This window comes from Camelina sativa, chromosome 3 (assembly GCF_000633955.1).
Source record: "Camelina sativa cultivar DH55 chromosome 3, Cs, whole genome shotgun sequence".
NCBI lineage: Eukaryota > Viridiplantae > Streptophyta > Magnoliopsida > Brassicales > Brassicaceae > Camelina > Camelina sativa.
In genome coordinates, this window is record NC_025687.1 from 5,508,007 (window position 1) to 5,522,609 (window position 14,603).

The window sequence follows — 14,603 nt, forward strand, 5'->3', positions numbered from 1 at the left end:
GCCTACGGCCCATATATCAAAACGGTGTCGGGTTTGTGTGTGTGTCTCTCATTAGCTCGAAGTCTCTTTGATGAGATTTTTTAAGAAATTTTATTTTACTGTATCATTTGTTAGTTTTATAATTCAAGCAAGAAAAACTAGAATTCTTCAGCTGTGATTTGCCAAACGAAAAGTAAAAATTTCAAACTTAAAATCATTATTGTTTCTTAATTATCCTCTTCACACTTTCCATCCAAACTAAACTATGATGATATTTAGTGTACGGAAATAGTAACGACCTTGCGGGAACTAAAGAGGACACAGGTTGAGATAAGAGTCGTAAGCACTCCAAAACACACACACACCAGACATAGAGTATAAGCAAAACAAAATTAGAGTGTTACTTACAAAAAACACTTGCACACACATTCGAAGCATCATCATCATTCAGAAAAAAAAAACCGTAAACGAGAAGAAACAAAGGCCGTAGAGCAAAAGAGCTTGACTAATAGACTCCAATGGAAGAAGCTTTATCAGCTTTATCAGTGGACTATACAAAGACATAGGAATTCAGTGGATGACAAGTTCTTCAATCCAGACAACACTCTTTGAATCAAACCGAAGCTTTCTGAGCTTTGGACATCCTGATACTGTATTTTCCCTCAAACATGGAAATGGTAACGGTTATCATACAAGGTGAGGTTTTTAAAATTCTGATACCTGCCTCCTTTCATCGAAGTTCTCATTTCGTGCCACGAATTGGGAGACTCCATGAACTCGGGATTAGAGAATCTTTGATTCATTACATCGACTCTTGTTGTCAGTCTTCTTAGTTAACCGATCTAAACCCGACATTGTATGTTAACGGAGTCAGAGGTTGTAGTGAACCAAAATTTTGGGTATCATTCTCGTGCTTATATGTTACCTTTCTTTTCACCACTAAGATACTTTTAAATTTCTTATCATTTACAAGTGGTATTCATTAACGGAAATATGGTTTTGAGAGATTTGATCATCACACAAATCACGGTAGTAAGAAGTCACAGGAACATGCAGAGTATGCATATATATCTAACCAAAATTTGAAACTTGCATCAGTTTCAAAATTTTTGTTTCACCTGAACTACAATGTCAAAAACTACCATAACAAGTAACTGAACTAACATGTCAATGCCATACGCTAAAATGTGATTGCCTTAAACCATGAAAAACTTCTCTGTTATCCCCGTTACAACATACCAAACAACATAGCGACATCCAACAGCATATGAAAACTGTGCTAAGAATATTAGACAAGCATAACCATAAGAACGACACAAGGTCTCCTAATCATTTACTTTCCATATCAAATACCAACAAAACATAGTCGTCCTAGGCAGTGATTGAGAATGGTATGGTATAACAAGAAGATAGTATCTCATTCAAGAAGGGCTATCATGCTTAACTATGACTAGCTTATATGATGCAGAAACATGATTATGTACATTGGAATCAGATTAGATTACTTGATCCACTCCAAGGAATCACAAAGGCATAAATGATATTTTTTTTAGAAATTTAACATTCTTAGAGATTAGATAAAGATAAAAGAGGAATCACACAGACATCATATTCCATTAAAATTGAAAAAAAAAAAAAAAAAAAAAAAAAAAAAAAAAAAAACCAAACATGAAGAACATAATGAAGTTAGTAAGCAAAACAACCACAAATGACAAAAACAAAGAATCTCTCAATTCTTAAAAATTTCAAATTTTTCCATAACAAAGAAGATTAGATCTCACTTAGCAACCATCCTTGCTATGAAATCTTCATACCGGATCCTCCCATCGGATCCAACATCCACCTCCTTGATCCACTCATCGAACTCATTAGGCTCCAGCTTCTCTCCAATACTGGTCAGAATATGCCTCAGATCCGCTACAGCCACGAACCCCGTACCTTCCTTATCGAGCACTTTGAACGCGTCGCGTAGCTGGCGATCGAACGGCTCCGTCTTGAGATGTTTCGCCATGAGATCGAGGAATCTGTTGAAATCGAACGGTGACGAGAGGCTTTCCGATGCGATGATGGATTTGAGCTGGGCTTGGGTCGGGTTTCCTCCTAGGGATCGCATGAGGATCCCGAGCTCCGACGGCGCGATTTTGCCGTCTCCGTCTGTGTCGAATAGCGTGAACGCTTCCTTCATCGACGAGACCTGATCGTCGCTCAGACCATCTTTCCCCATTCTTCGATTCTTCCGGGTTTTCGGGTTTGATTCCGGGTCGGGTGTTTCTCTCTCTCTCTCTCTCTCCTTCTTTTGTACAAAACGAAATTGAGATCGGAGTGTGGCGTTTGTAACTTTTTAAGTAGAGAGGTATTGATACGACACCGTCTGTCTAAGATTCAAAGCCCAACTAAATCTGGCCCATTTACCTTTAATAGCCGAACAGATATAATTTTGTCTTAACCAATCATATTAGTGGAAATTTAAAGTTTAGGATTTGAAAATGAACAAAGCCTTTTTCCCCATAAAGTCTTCATATGTTTGCTAGCTACAAATTAAAAAGGAAATTAAATATTAATAGGATCATTTGAGTGGGTTTGCAAGGTTAGTGTTTTAAGTGCTTTAACAAAAAAAAGTGTATAGGGGTCATACAAGTATGGCAAATGAAATCGCTTCCACGATAAAACAAATGATTAAGAGTTGAGGAAGTGGGATAGAAAGAATAAACATGACCGAATTAATAGTTTCTTTAAGCCATAGCCGATCGAGTCGTTTTCAAAGTCACATAGGAATTATAAAAAAAAGGTTTGATTTGTCCCACATAGTTGGATTTATGGGGTACAAAGACAATTTGGTTAAATGCATTGGTCACCATCAAATGTATATAGCATATGATATCATCATGTGATTTAAAAGGTGCCTTCCACTTGAATTATTTTCACATGTTTGAGTTCTATATATGCCTTTATTATCTTTTCTTTGGTGTTGCTTTGAAGTGTGATTCACTTGTTTGAAATTTTTGCATTATCCATGACAATCCCCCATTATCTCTAGATTGAAAAAGTATCCACACTCCTTATCAACGATCAATGAAACATTATCTATTATATCCAACTAAGAAAAGATAACTCAAAGTGTGTATACTGAATATTCACGTGTTGATACCCTTCATCATTAGTATAGGAACATTTTTTTTTTGTTTGCTTAATCATCCACTGCTAGTTTTCTTAGGCGATGAAATAAAATCCGGTTTTGTTCGATCATGACATATTGACATATAACATAGTAGTTTGTATAAGTTTTGTCTTCCAAATTTAGTAAAATGCATGTTATTCATTAGCATTGTTTTTTATTTGAATTAGCATGTAGGGTGATATTAACTAAATCCAAACTACCGTAGGAGATGAAAAATTCAAAACTTAACTACTTAAACAAAAAAAAACAGTAGATGAATCGTTTAAGACTAAATATAAGATTAACTAGTTAAAATCTCGTTAGCCTACACATGTCAAATTCGTCTAGAAGAGTGTCAACGTCGACAATCGAGAAACAACCTTATCTTTAGAAAACACTCAAACAGAAAAGAATGAGACAACGAAACTTAGTAATCTCTTAGAAAATTTACCTATCACTCCCAAATATTACACATTTTCTAAATCTAACCTTTACACCGCAAAATTTAAGATAATAGTACTCTAATTATCTCAGTTAATTCATAACAGATGCATTATCTATCCCCACTCGCTGATTTTAACAGCTAAATCTGGGGTATTTAATTAAATTCGATACTATTGGGGTTAAATCAGAAAAAAAACTAAAATACATGGGCCATATCCATAAAATACGAAACGAGACTTTTCTTATTGTGTCTACGTCGTCTATAAAAAGCAACCTTGAAGCTAAAACCCAAACAAAGAAGAAGAAGAAGAACCCAAGAAACGTGAGAGACTAGGAGAGAAGGCGAAGAAGAAAAAAAAAAAAGAAAATGAAATTGGTTTGGTCTCCGGAAACAGCATCCAAGGCTTATATCGACACCGTTAAATCGGTAAGTTTTTTATTTTAAATTTTCCGGCGAATCGTGCCGGAACAACCCCTGTTTCTTATCATTCACAAGAACCAATGATTTCATTTCAAAACGATGAAAGATTCGATCTTTACCCCAGTTTTGGAGAACCCAGATCTTAGTTTTGTTAGATATTCGTAAAATTTGAGATTTTTTTTTTGTGTTGTTTAGTGCGAGAATCTTGAAACGCCGGATGCGGCGGAGCTAATAGCGGCGATGGCGGCGGGATGGAACGTGAAGCTGATTGTTGAAACTTGGTCAGACGGAGACGCAATAGCTTTAAGTATCGGCTTAAACGTAGCGAGCCAACACGCAAACGCTAAACACATATGTATTGTACAAAGCTCGAGATCAGAATCTGCTTATCTCCAAGCCATTAAAGAATCTTCTTCATCTCCCTTGAACTTACCAGAGACGATCGTCGCTGAAGAGCCTGAAAAAGCCATGAAGGAGCTACAAGGAATCGATTTCTTGGTCGTTGATTGGCGGAACAAGGAGTTCGCAGCTGCTGCGTTGAGGAACGCTGCGTTTGGAAGCAGAGGAGCGGTTGTGGTTTGTAGAAACGGGTGTTCGAGCTTGAGACGGGTTTTGAGAGACCGGAACGTTGTCAGGACGGTGACTCTCCCGGTCACCGGAGGTATTGAGATTGCTCATATTGCGGCTAGGAACTCATCAGGGAAGAGTGAGAATAGAAAGAGGAGATGGATCACACATGTTGATCAGAGATCAGGAGAAGAACATGTGTTTAGTATCTAGAAAGTAACAGACAGGTACAATTGTGAGACATAGTTTATTGGATCTTAATGTATATGTATTTGTACATATGATTCCATAGATGTCATTGTAATTGGGGAAAAACATGTTTGTCTTATAAATGTGATCGTTGTTATGTGAGGAAAGCTTACATATATATGTTAAGAGATTAAGCAAAACTAGTGTCTCTGTCTCTGTTTGTCTCTCATTTGCTTTTCACCTTGCTCTCTCTTTGTCTATCATTATTGAACAGTTGAACACTATAGAGTGATGGGCTTAAAACAGTTATTTAGGAGTGCTTGAGCCCATTACATTACTAGTACTCTCCCTGACTTAGGAAAAGTTACAACCTCTTAAGTGTAATCATATGCTTGCCTTTTCATTCAAGAAAAGTAATTGGTTCCCACATCAGTTCTTAAGAAAATGACCTAAAGTGATTTGGTGGTCCGTTACCGACGGTGATATCCTTATAATAAGTGGGTTAACTTATCTTCTTTATATATTATGTTAGATCCATCTCCACTTAAAATTTGAAATATGTTTACATGATTTATTAAGATGAGAATGGAAACATCACATCATCATGCAAATACCACTAACAAAGTGGGATTTTAATCCATTAGATCAGTCATATGATTCTAAAAAGCATTTTATGAATCATATGCGCTTCTAACTTCAAAACTAAGAAGCAATGACTAGATTGATTCATGTCGTTTATATGATATGATGATAGGTTTTTTACATCTAATGTGGGATAGTATTACATAGTACTCCAACCAAAAATTAGATTAACTTCGAACAAAACAAAATCATAATAAAGAAACTCACGTCGAGTCATGGAATCGTGCCATTTTCCAGTTTGAGGTTTCAATGTCGATAATGTGAACACGAGAAATCAAAGGGACAAGAGATAGAAGCAAGCATATAATGGTTTAGTTTGTCGAGATATTACCGGTTAAAAAGGTAATATCGCTATAGTTTAATCCAATATCTTTCATGGTTTTGGCTTCTATGCTTTAAAATGCTTTTCGTTGGACTTTACCGGCTAAACTCTAATCAATCAACACAAAACCTAACTATCTAAAAATAAACTTATGCTAATTATGGATAGTTTTTCTTGGTATTATTCTCAAATATAAACACAAAAAGTTTAATAATACAAAAGTGAAGAAACAAATGACTGAAAAAAGTGATACGCGTACGTTCAGAAAAATACAAACATGGGCAATGAAAAAATATAAAACAGATAACGTTTGGCGTTTGTCGTGAACCCTAGTTCCCTGCGGTGTTGGGCTGTCCGGATCCTGAGCAGGTCCGTCTGACCATTATTATCATGCGTTTCATTAAATTTTTTTATTTGCAAAACAGGCCAAAATGTTGATCAAGAAAAAAAGGAGAAAGNAGCTTATGTACGTTGTGAAAATTGTTGAGTGAGGTGAATTTTGACGGTAAATATTCACATCCCTATAAAACAATTACTCTCTAATCCAATCAATAATGTAATGTCATTTTTTTTTAACTCGTACCAACCAGAGCTCTAACCTAACGAAAACACATTAGAAAACAATCAAAGGTTTGTGGAATCATTTAAGAAAACGAAATCCCCTTTTTAGGTTATCCTTACCAAACTTGAAGCTAAAGATATGATTTGCAGTTTGATTCTTGAATTAGTTTTTTTTTGTAGTCTTCGCTATAAGCTGGTTTTTTTTTTAGTTTGCAGTTTCCACTGTAATGGGATCTGAATGGTAGCAGAATTAATTACACCAAACTTGCAAACATCAAATCTATTTGCAACCCAATGTGCATTTACTGAAAGCAATTTTATTTTGTACATTTCTATAAAAAAGGAAAATATTGAAAAAAGGAGAAAAAAGTGCTTATAAAATCTCTTCTTTTTTTACTGACATGAGATAGTCGTTACTCCCATAACTATACACCTACGTTTACGTATAGCTTTGTTTGTACTTATGCATAACTCCAAGTAAATACGTTCACCAAGACATGTAAATCAAATTATCCGATGAGTAAAGTCTTTTAATTACCGACATAAGATTGTTGTTATTACACCCATGACTATAGCTTTGTTTACGTACGTTTACGTACAGGTTTGTTTGTATTTTTTTTTTGTATAATTCCAAGTATTTGTTCACCAAATACATAGGAAATCAGATCAAAGTAACCAATGGCCGCCAACCGTATGTTTAAAAACATAAAATTGGGTGGGGCACTTGGGATTAATAGTCTATACGTACGTACATTATTGTATATTTAAGTCTTAGTAAAATTTACGTCTTAGTATCTAATGTGTAAGTATCTATGCGTATATTCTCTTTAAAAGCTCATAAATACATACAAAATTCGTGGGCAAATGTAAAATAGCTTTTAGCAAAAATACTCTGATTGTTTCAGAAGAAATGATCACAAGCTGACGAGATGAACAAAATTGATGGTGAGAAAACAGAAAAAGAGAAACCTGATTAAACATCTCTTTTACATATCCAAGGAAACTATAATCATTACAGTCGATATAGTCATATACACACACGNAATTTAATGTGACAATTCCCCCTACTCTATATTTATTACTAAGCAACAAATCATAAATTCAAAAGTTGATATCTTCATTTTAAGCGATTTGATGTGTATGTTTTTCTTACATACATGCTCACGAGCGAGCTCTCTCATGAATTATGGAAGTTCATATCTTTATTGTTTATTAATGAAAAACAAACATCTAGCTATCAATCACAATGGTAGATATATGTAATGAATATTATGGTACAACTGCGAAGCTTATGTACGTTGTGAAAATTGTTGAGTGAGGTGAATTTTGACGGTAAATATTCACATCCCTATAAAACAATTACTCTCTAATCCAATCAATAATGTAATGTCATTTTTTTTTAACTCGTACCAACCAGAGCTCTAACCTAACGAAAACACATTAGAAAACAATCAAAGGTTTGTGGAATCATTTAAGAAAACGAAATCCCCTTTTTAGGTTATCCTTACCAAACTTGAAGCTAAAGATATGATTTGCAGTTTGATTCTTGAATTAGTTTTTTTTTGTAGTCTTCGCTATAAGCTGGTTTTTTTTTTAGTTTGCAGTTTCCACTGTAATGGGATCTGAATGGTAGCAGAATTAATTACACCAAACTTGCAAACATCAAATCTATTTGCAACCCAATGTGCATTTACTGAAAGCAATTTTATTTTGTACATTTCTATAAAAAAGGAAAATATTGAAAAAAGGAGAAAAAAGTGCTTATAAAATCTCTTCTTTTTTTACTGACATGAGATAGTCGTTACTCCCATAACTATACACCTACGTTTACGTATAGCTTTGTTTGTACTTATGCATAACTCCAAGTAAATACGTTCACCAAGACATGTAAATCAAATTATCCGATGAGTAAAGTCTTTTAATTACCGACATAAGATTGTTGTTATTACACCCATGACTATAGCTTTGTTTACGTACGTTTACGTACAGGTTTGTTTGTATTTTTTTTTTGTATAATTCCAAGTATTTGTTCACCAAATACATAGGAAATCAGATCAAAGTAACCAATGGCCGCCAACCGTATGTTTAAAAACATAAAATTGGGTGGGGCACTTGGGATTAATAGTCTATACGTACGTACATTATTGTATATTTAAGTCTTAGTAAAATTTACGTCTTAGTATCTAATGTGTAAGTATCTATGCGTATATTCTCTTTAAAAGCTCATAAATACATACAAAATTCGTGGGCAAATGTAAAATAGCTTTTAGCAAAAATACTCTGATTGTTTCAGAAGAAATGATCACAAGCTGACGAGATGAACAAAATTGATGGTGAGAAAACAGAAAAAGAGAAACCTGATTAAACATCTCTTTTACATATCCAAGGAAACTATAATCATTACAGTCGATATAGTCATATACACACACGCACACGNCAAAAATAAAAAAAAAAAAAAAAAAAACATGAAAAGTGACACATCCACTATTTTGGTAAAAGTTGGAACAAATGAAAAGAAATAACGTCAATGAAACAAAACAAATGCTGATGATCATTTACAAAAGTATACTATATACTATGAAATTTATCTGATATACACAAAGTCATAGTTATTCCAAAAGATAATACCATTCTATATGATAATTTCAAATTATTATTTTTAATGTAAAAAATGAGTTCTATTTTATTTAAAAGTGCGGAAATAAAAGTTGGATTCTTTACGTTTTTATCGAAAGTTCAAACCATGTGTCAAAAAAAGTATGATAAATTTTTTGACGGTTTTCTAACACGCGTTAATTTTAGATCGATACAACATCTTTATCTAAAACAAATTCTGTTTCAGATTTGTAAGTTTGTAATTAATTATCTCATAAATAAAAGTTGGATTCTTTACGTTTTCTATCAAAAGTTCAAAACCACGTGTCAAAAAATAGTAATATAAAAGTTTGACGGTTTTCTAACACACGTTAATTTTAGGTCAGTACAATATATTTATCTAAAACTTTAGAAAAAGATAATTTTATAGAAACAATGTCTTGTTTTCTACTGAATGTACTGTTGAATAATAGAGGAATTTGTTCTGAAAATAATATGTGATTCAAATGTATTTGTTTTGGGAAAAATAATATGTGATTCAAATGTATTTGTTTTGGACAACAAAACATGACTAGTAAGAGCATAGTCTTCATTTTGGTATTGAGCTTGAACTAGTAAGATGGAAACAAACTTTAATATTTGACCAAAACTTACAGGAAAAAAAAACCAAAAAAAAATAATAATCATCACTATTCTAGTACTCCTCTTTAAATTATTTTTATTTACAAAATTGACTTGATAAATAATTTATATTATCATATGATATAGTGTATATATAAAATAAAAGTGAGATATTAACGCAAACCCAAAAAAAAAAAAAAGAGAGCAAAGGAAAAAAAAATGGCTCCTTCGTCTTCATCGTCTCCTTCCAAATCTCCTGTTCCATCTCTTCACCAATCCCTTCAGTTCACTCCTGTAAGTCATTCTCAAAATCCTTCTTCTTTGTTTCCCGAGATAAACGCAAGACTTTGTTCACCATAGACGAAGACCACACAGACTTCAAATTTGTTTTGCTCTGTAACAGATTAAAGTGTTTTTATATTCTTTCTTTCAAAATTTGTAGAATTGATTAAGTATAGAGCTCAAATCTTCTTGTTCTTGAGTGTTTTTCCTACGTGTTACTCCTTAAACCCACAATTATTTTCTCGGAAAAATGAAGGAAAAGTCGAAAGAAGCAAGAACTGTGTTGCCTTTTCGTTCTAAAGTTTCTTCCTTTGATCTCAATGATTCCATTGGAATCTCGAATCTCTCATTTACAAATCCAAAGTTTTTGTTTTTTTCTCTCAATTTGGCATAATTTTCATTTTTTTCTCTCTGTTCTTTTCAGATTCTAGAATGCGAAGAAGAAGACCTACAAGAAGAAAGATACAAAAACAGAGCAACCCCAAGTAGCGACGGTGGTTCTTCCGCCACACCAAACCACCACCACCGTAACAACCACCAACACACTCTTACACCTCTCCACCACAACGGAAAACCCTCAAACAGAAAACGACACGACGACAACGACGAAGACGACGGAGGCGCTGTCTCTTGCAACAAGTGTCGACCTCACCACTCTCACCGTGACAAATTCTCAGTCGTACCTCTCGAAAGCCACAACAACCCTTCCTTCATCTCTAGCCCCAATCTTATAATCAAATCCATCTTTCAATCCCTCACAAGGAGAAGCCCCAAACCTTCCTCCGCCACGGCGTCGCTTCCTCCGCGCTCTTCATCCTCCTCTGCCGCTGACGCTTCAAGAGAAGAGCAGTGGCGGTTAGCCGTGGCGGAGCTTTCTCATAAACTGATCCAAGCCACGAAGAAGAAAGAAGACGCGGTCATAGAAGCTTCTAGGTTGAAATCATCCATGGCAGAGCTCGAGAAGAAGCTCAACAAGCTCGAGATTTATTGCCACAATCTCAAATCGGGTCTTGACGAGTGTAGCAACAAGAAACAGAGTGTTCCGATTCGTAAAGACGGGTTCAACGACAGGATCATTCAGCAGTTCCTCGTCTCTGTATCGGAATCTCGATCTTCGATCAGAGCTTTGAGCAGATCTCTCGCCTTGCAGCTACGAACCGTCGGTGGGAAAGTCTACGAGAGACTCTCTCTTCTTCTTCAACCTTTCGATGTAAAGATCAACTCTTTCGCAAAGAACCCTAAAAGTCTGATCTTTTACCTCGAAGCGATTCTGAGCAGAGCCTTCTTCGAGGATTTCGAAGCTTCCGGGTTTCAGACTAACGGGTCGACCCGGATTTTGAACCCGATTGATCGTTGTGAATCTAATTACGCTTCGTTCAATGTGTTGATGGAGCTCACGTGGGACGAGGTGTTGAGCAGAGGAACTAAGCATTTCTCGGAGGAGTTTAGCCGGTTCTGTGACCGGAAAATGAGCGACGTCGTTTCGATGCTTTGCTGGAACCGAGCTTGGCCTGAACCGCTTTTACAGGTAAGCAAATCGTTAAACCGAGCGGTTAATAATGATTTATTTTCAAAACTAATTGGATTGAACCGGGTGTTTTTTTAATAATGTTCTGGTAGGCTTTCTTTGGTGCGTCGAAGAGTGTTTGGTTGGTTCATCTGTTGGCTAATTCGGTGAACCCGGGTCTGCAAATCTTTCGCGTGGAGAAAGATGACCGGTTTGATCCGATATACATGGAGGAAACTGGTGGGGAAAGGTTTAAGAGTCTGGTTAGAGCTATGGTTCAGCCTGGTTTTTACGTCTATGGGAGTGTGGTTAAGTGCAAGGTGGTCTGCAAGCATTGCGTCAGCGACGAGGAAGAATTAGTAGAAGACCGTACGGTCAAGGAATGTAATAAAAGCGACAAGAGTTTAAATTAGCATCTGTAGCCCGTTAGGAGGTTAATTACGTACGTTGAATAAGGCAGTTATAAAATTGGTGGGGTTTATGTTTTGTCTTGTGAGGTTGTAATTAAAAAAAAAAAATCAAGTGGCTTTTGCAAGTGAATAGTGTAAAACTGTTTGGTTAATGACTTCGGTAAGGGTATAAAACTTAAGAATTAACTGGTTTGTGAAGATTTGTAGTTGTTGTTGTCAAAAGTGATTCATGAAAATTGAAAAGAGTCTCTTGGATTTGATTACATTTGTTTTGTCTTTTTGTGGCATCTAATGGTTGTCGTCACGTGGATCATGCATGTATATCTATAATTACAAACATACTTATATACTCCATCGAACTTCTCAAGTCTTGTTATAAATAAGTTGTCCCCATTTGCTAATTTCTGCGGGTAATATCACTATGGGCCGTTATGAAGCCCAATATATAGGATTTTAATCATTTTATGATCAGAAGTTTGAAGATTCTCTGAATAATAAGCCCAACTTTTTTTTTTGTTTTTGTTCTTCCAATCACTCAGATCAGAGTAGTTCACTAAAATTCAGTTTGCGATTTGGATTGAAATGAGTTCGATCTCTGGGTTGGTGGAAGATGAAATCAGTTCGTTTTTTGAATCGTCTCCACCTCTGAAGAACAAGGAAGAGATCGGAGCGAAGCTTAATCAGTTCATTGAGCTGAATTCTTCGCGCCAAGGTGAGATAAGAGTGACATTTTGATGTCTGGATGATGATGATATATATAAAGATGGGTTTTAATATATATATATTTTTTTTCAGGAGAGAAGAGGAGGATCGTGTGTGTAACTTCAGGTGGAACTACTGTTCCATTGGAGCAACGATGCGTAAGGTATATCGATAATTTCAGCTCTGGAAATAGAGGTGCTGCGTCTACTGAGTAAGAAGAGTTCCTTAGTCTTTTCTTTTTCAAATTACTCTTAATTCTAAAATCGTATGAAATAAAAGATTCTTGAATACAAAATTGGATTTTTGATTTTAAGGAACTTTGTCAAGGCTGGATATGCTGTGATCTTTCTATATAGGAGGTATGTAACTTTAGTTTAGTTTTTTTTTTTTTTTGTGATTCCTATATATGTATATAGACTATGGACTATAGTTGAAAGATGAGTTATATTATATATGTATGATGGTGCTTCTTGATATCGGGGAATATTTTTATGTGATCTTTTAGGGGAACTTGCCAACCGTTTTGCCGGTCTCTTCCCGATGATCCATTCCTTGACTGTTTCGAGTTTCCTGATGCCAAAAATATTCGAGGTTCTTCGTTACAACATCTTTCTCAATCTTTACCTTTTAAGTGTAATACTCGGTTATGGATATAAAGTGCCGGTTTCACTTGGTATGGTGTCAAGTCTTTGTTCATCTTTTGATTTTATTTTTTCAGTTCATGAGTCACATTCTGAAGCTGTGAAGATGGCTGTTATGGACCAGCAAGCTGTATGTGTTTTCTTGTACAAAAGAGTTTTTATTTTTTTTGTTTCTTGTTTTGTTTTGAGTCTTGTGTAGTAACATTGCAAATTAACATTGCAGGCAGTAGAAGAAGGTCGTTTACTAAAACTCCCATTCTCAACCATATATGAATATCTCCAGGTTCTTGAATCTTACACCAGCTACTCTAGTTATCTTTCTTGTTTTGTCTTGAAGACCCAAACAAACCAATAGAATTTCTCTTCAATAGAGCTGCAACTGAAAATTACTTTCTCGTTTGTGAATGTTTCTGGTTAATATTGGGGATACAAAACAGATGTTGCGGTTGATGGCAACGGCATTGAAAGATGTGGGTTCATGTTCAATGTTTTATCTTGCTGCTGCTGTATCTGACTTCTATGTGCCTTGGAATAGCATGGTAAGAAGAGTCTCATATCCCTGTGACTGTGATTAATAATGGCTACACAGTTCTCGTGTCAAAGTATAATTTATATATTTCTGATGAAACTAGACAGAGCACAAAATAGAATCAGGATCTGGTCCTTTGGACATAAGACTAGCTCAAGTCCCTAAAATGCTTTCAATACTGAGATCAAGTTGGGCTCCAAAGGCTTTCTGCATATCATTTAAGGTCAATTTCTTCTCTCATCTATTCTCACTTGTATCAAATTCTCTAAAAATTAGATAATTGATACGGAATCCTGCATCCCCAGCTTGAGACAGACTCAAAGATATTGATAGAGAAGGCTACAAAGGCTCTACAAAAATACAAAGTGCACGCAGTTGTAGCCAATGAGCTGTCAACGCGCAAGGAAGAGGTTGTGGTTGTTTCAAGCAGCGGTAACGTCGTGGTGAGACGTGATCCCGGCAAGCCTGAATCTATTGTAGAAGATAATCTCATTCGTCTCATCGTAGATCGACACTCAACTTACATCAAAGAATCTCACACTTGATCATCTCCTTCTAAGACGAGAAAAGTTTCAATCATTCATTCACAGACATGTGTTCGATGTGGATATGATGTGTATGAGTGATACCATAAAACTATTCAAATTTTTACACTTTGTTATGTTTTGTTTTTTCAAATGTTCGGACTATATGAATAAACTGATCCTAGAATTAAGTTTTTGATTCAAATAAATGAACTAACTTATGTATTTGTTATCCTGATAAGGCTGACTTAGTCCGCAAAGAAGGTTCGACGTTTGGTTTACTGATTCAAACTGCCGGTTCGGGTCAACAAAATAAAAGACTTGAGGATGAAAATTGTAGTAAAAAGAGACGTCTGAGAATGAAAAAAAAAAGGAACCTGTCAGACCGCCGTGCGACCCCCCCGGCAAGGTAGAACCGAGCCGAGTAACGATCCTCTACAGCACCGGATGCATCCGAAGATGATCTTGGCCGTTAATCACGCTCTGATCGCACGGTCATGGTTCATCAAC

The 14,603-nt window shown here is 35.6% G+C and overlaps 4 protein-coding genes across 4 annotated transcripts; 3 read left to right on the top strand and 1 right to left on the bottom strand.

Annotated features, from left to right (window-relative positions):
• LOC104771257 (probable calcium-binding protein CML13) lies at window positions 1,510–2,294 on the bottom strand. The gene has a single exon (XM_010495758.2). It carries the CDS (start codon window positions 2,201–2,203, stop codon window positions 1,757–1,759), a length of 447 nt encoding a protein of 148 aa, XP_010494060.1. The 5' UTR covers window positions 2,204–2,294; the 3' UTR covers window positions 1,510–1,756.
• Window positions 3,872–4,957, top strand: LOC104771263. The gene is made up of 2 exons (XM_010495771.1): window positions 3,872–4,007; window positions 4,197–4,957. Exons 1-2 carry the CDS (start codon window positions 3,948–3,950, stop codon window positions 4,779–4,781), a joined length of 645 nt encoding a protein of 214 aa, XP_010494073.1. The 5' UTR covers window positions 3,872–3,947; the 3' UTR covers window positions 4,782–4,957.
• On the top strand, window positions 9,672–11,889 carry LOC104771270 (IRK-interacting protein). The gene is made up of 3 exons (XM_010495782.1): window positions 9,672–9,792; window positions 10,205–11,308; window positions 11,401–11,889. Exons 1-3 carry the CDS (start codon window positions 9,718–9,720, stop codon window positions 11,698–11,700), a joined length of 1,479 nt encoding a protein of 492 aa, XP_010494084.1. The 5' UTR covers window positions 9,672–9,717; the 3' UTR covers window positions 11,701–11,889.
• LOC104771278 (phosphopantothenate--cysteine ligase 1-like) lies at window positions 12,185–14,318 on the top strand. Its single transcript, XM_010495789.2, has 9 exons — window positions 12,185–12,409; window positions 12,493–12,610; window positions 12,714–12,758; window positions 12,905–12,990; window positions 13,118–13,170; window positions 13,264–13,323; window positions 13,478–13,579; window positions 13,673–13,792; window positions 13,875–14,318. Exons 1-9 carry the CDS (start codon window positions 12,280–12,282, stop codon window positions 14,112–14,114), a joined length of 954 nt encoding a protein of 317 aa, XP_010494091.1. The 5' UTR covers window positions 12,185–12,279; the 3' UTR covers window positions 14,115–14,318.

What these genes read in the sequence shown, in the direction of transcription:
- LOC104771257 (XM_010495758.2), bottom strand. Translation starts at nt 2,203, where the DNA reads ATGGGGAAAGATGGTCTGAGCGACGATCAGGTCTCGTCGATGAAGGAA.
- LOC104771263 (XM_010495771.1), top strand. Translation starts at nt 3,948, where the DNA reads ATGAAATTGGTTTGGTCTCCGGAAACAGCATCCAAGGCTTATATCGAC. An exon ending in ATATCGACACCGTTAAATCG is followed by an intron (nt 4,008 to 4,196) that starts GTAAGTTTTTTA and finishes TGTGTTGTTTAG; the next exon opens with TGCGAGAATCTTGAAACGCC.
- LOC104771270 (XM_010495782.1), top strand. Translation starts at nt 9,718, where the DNA reads ATGGCTCCTTCGTCTTCATCGTCTCCTTCCAAATCTCCTGTTCCATCT. An exon ending in AATCCCTTCAGTTCACTCCT is followed by an intron (nt 9,793 to 10,204) that starts GTAAGTCATTCT and finishes TGTTCTTTTCAG; the next exon opens with ATTCTAGAATGCGAAGAAGA. An exon ending in GGCCTGAACCGCTTTTACAG is followed by an intron (nt 11,309 to 11,400) that starts GTAAGCAAATCG and finishes ATGTTCTGGTAG; the next exon opens with GCTTTCTTTGGTGCGTCGAA.
- LOC104771278 (XM_010495789.2), top strand. Translation starts at nt 12,280, where the DNA reads ATGAGTTCGATCTCTGGGTTGGTGGAAGATGAAATCAGTTCGTTTTTT. An exon ending in AGAGGTGCTGCGTCTACTGA is followed by an intron (nt 12,611 to 12,713) that starts GTAAGAAGAGTT and finishes TTTGATTTTAAG; the next exon opens with GAACTTTGTCAAGGCTGGAT. An exon ending in CCATATATGAATATCTCCAG is followed by an intron (nt 13,324 to 13,477) that starts GTTCTTGAATCT and finishes GATACAAAACAG; the next exon opens with ATGTTGCGGTTGATGGCAAC.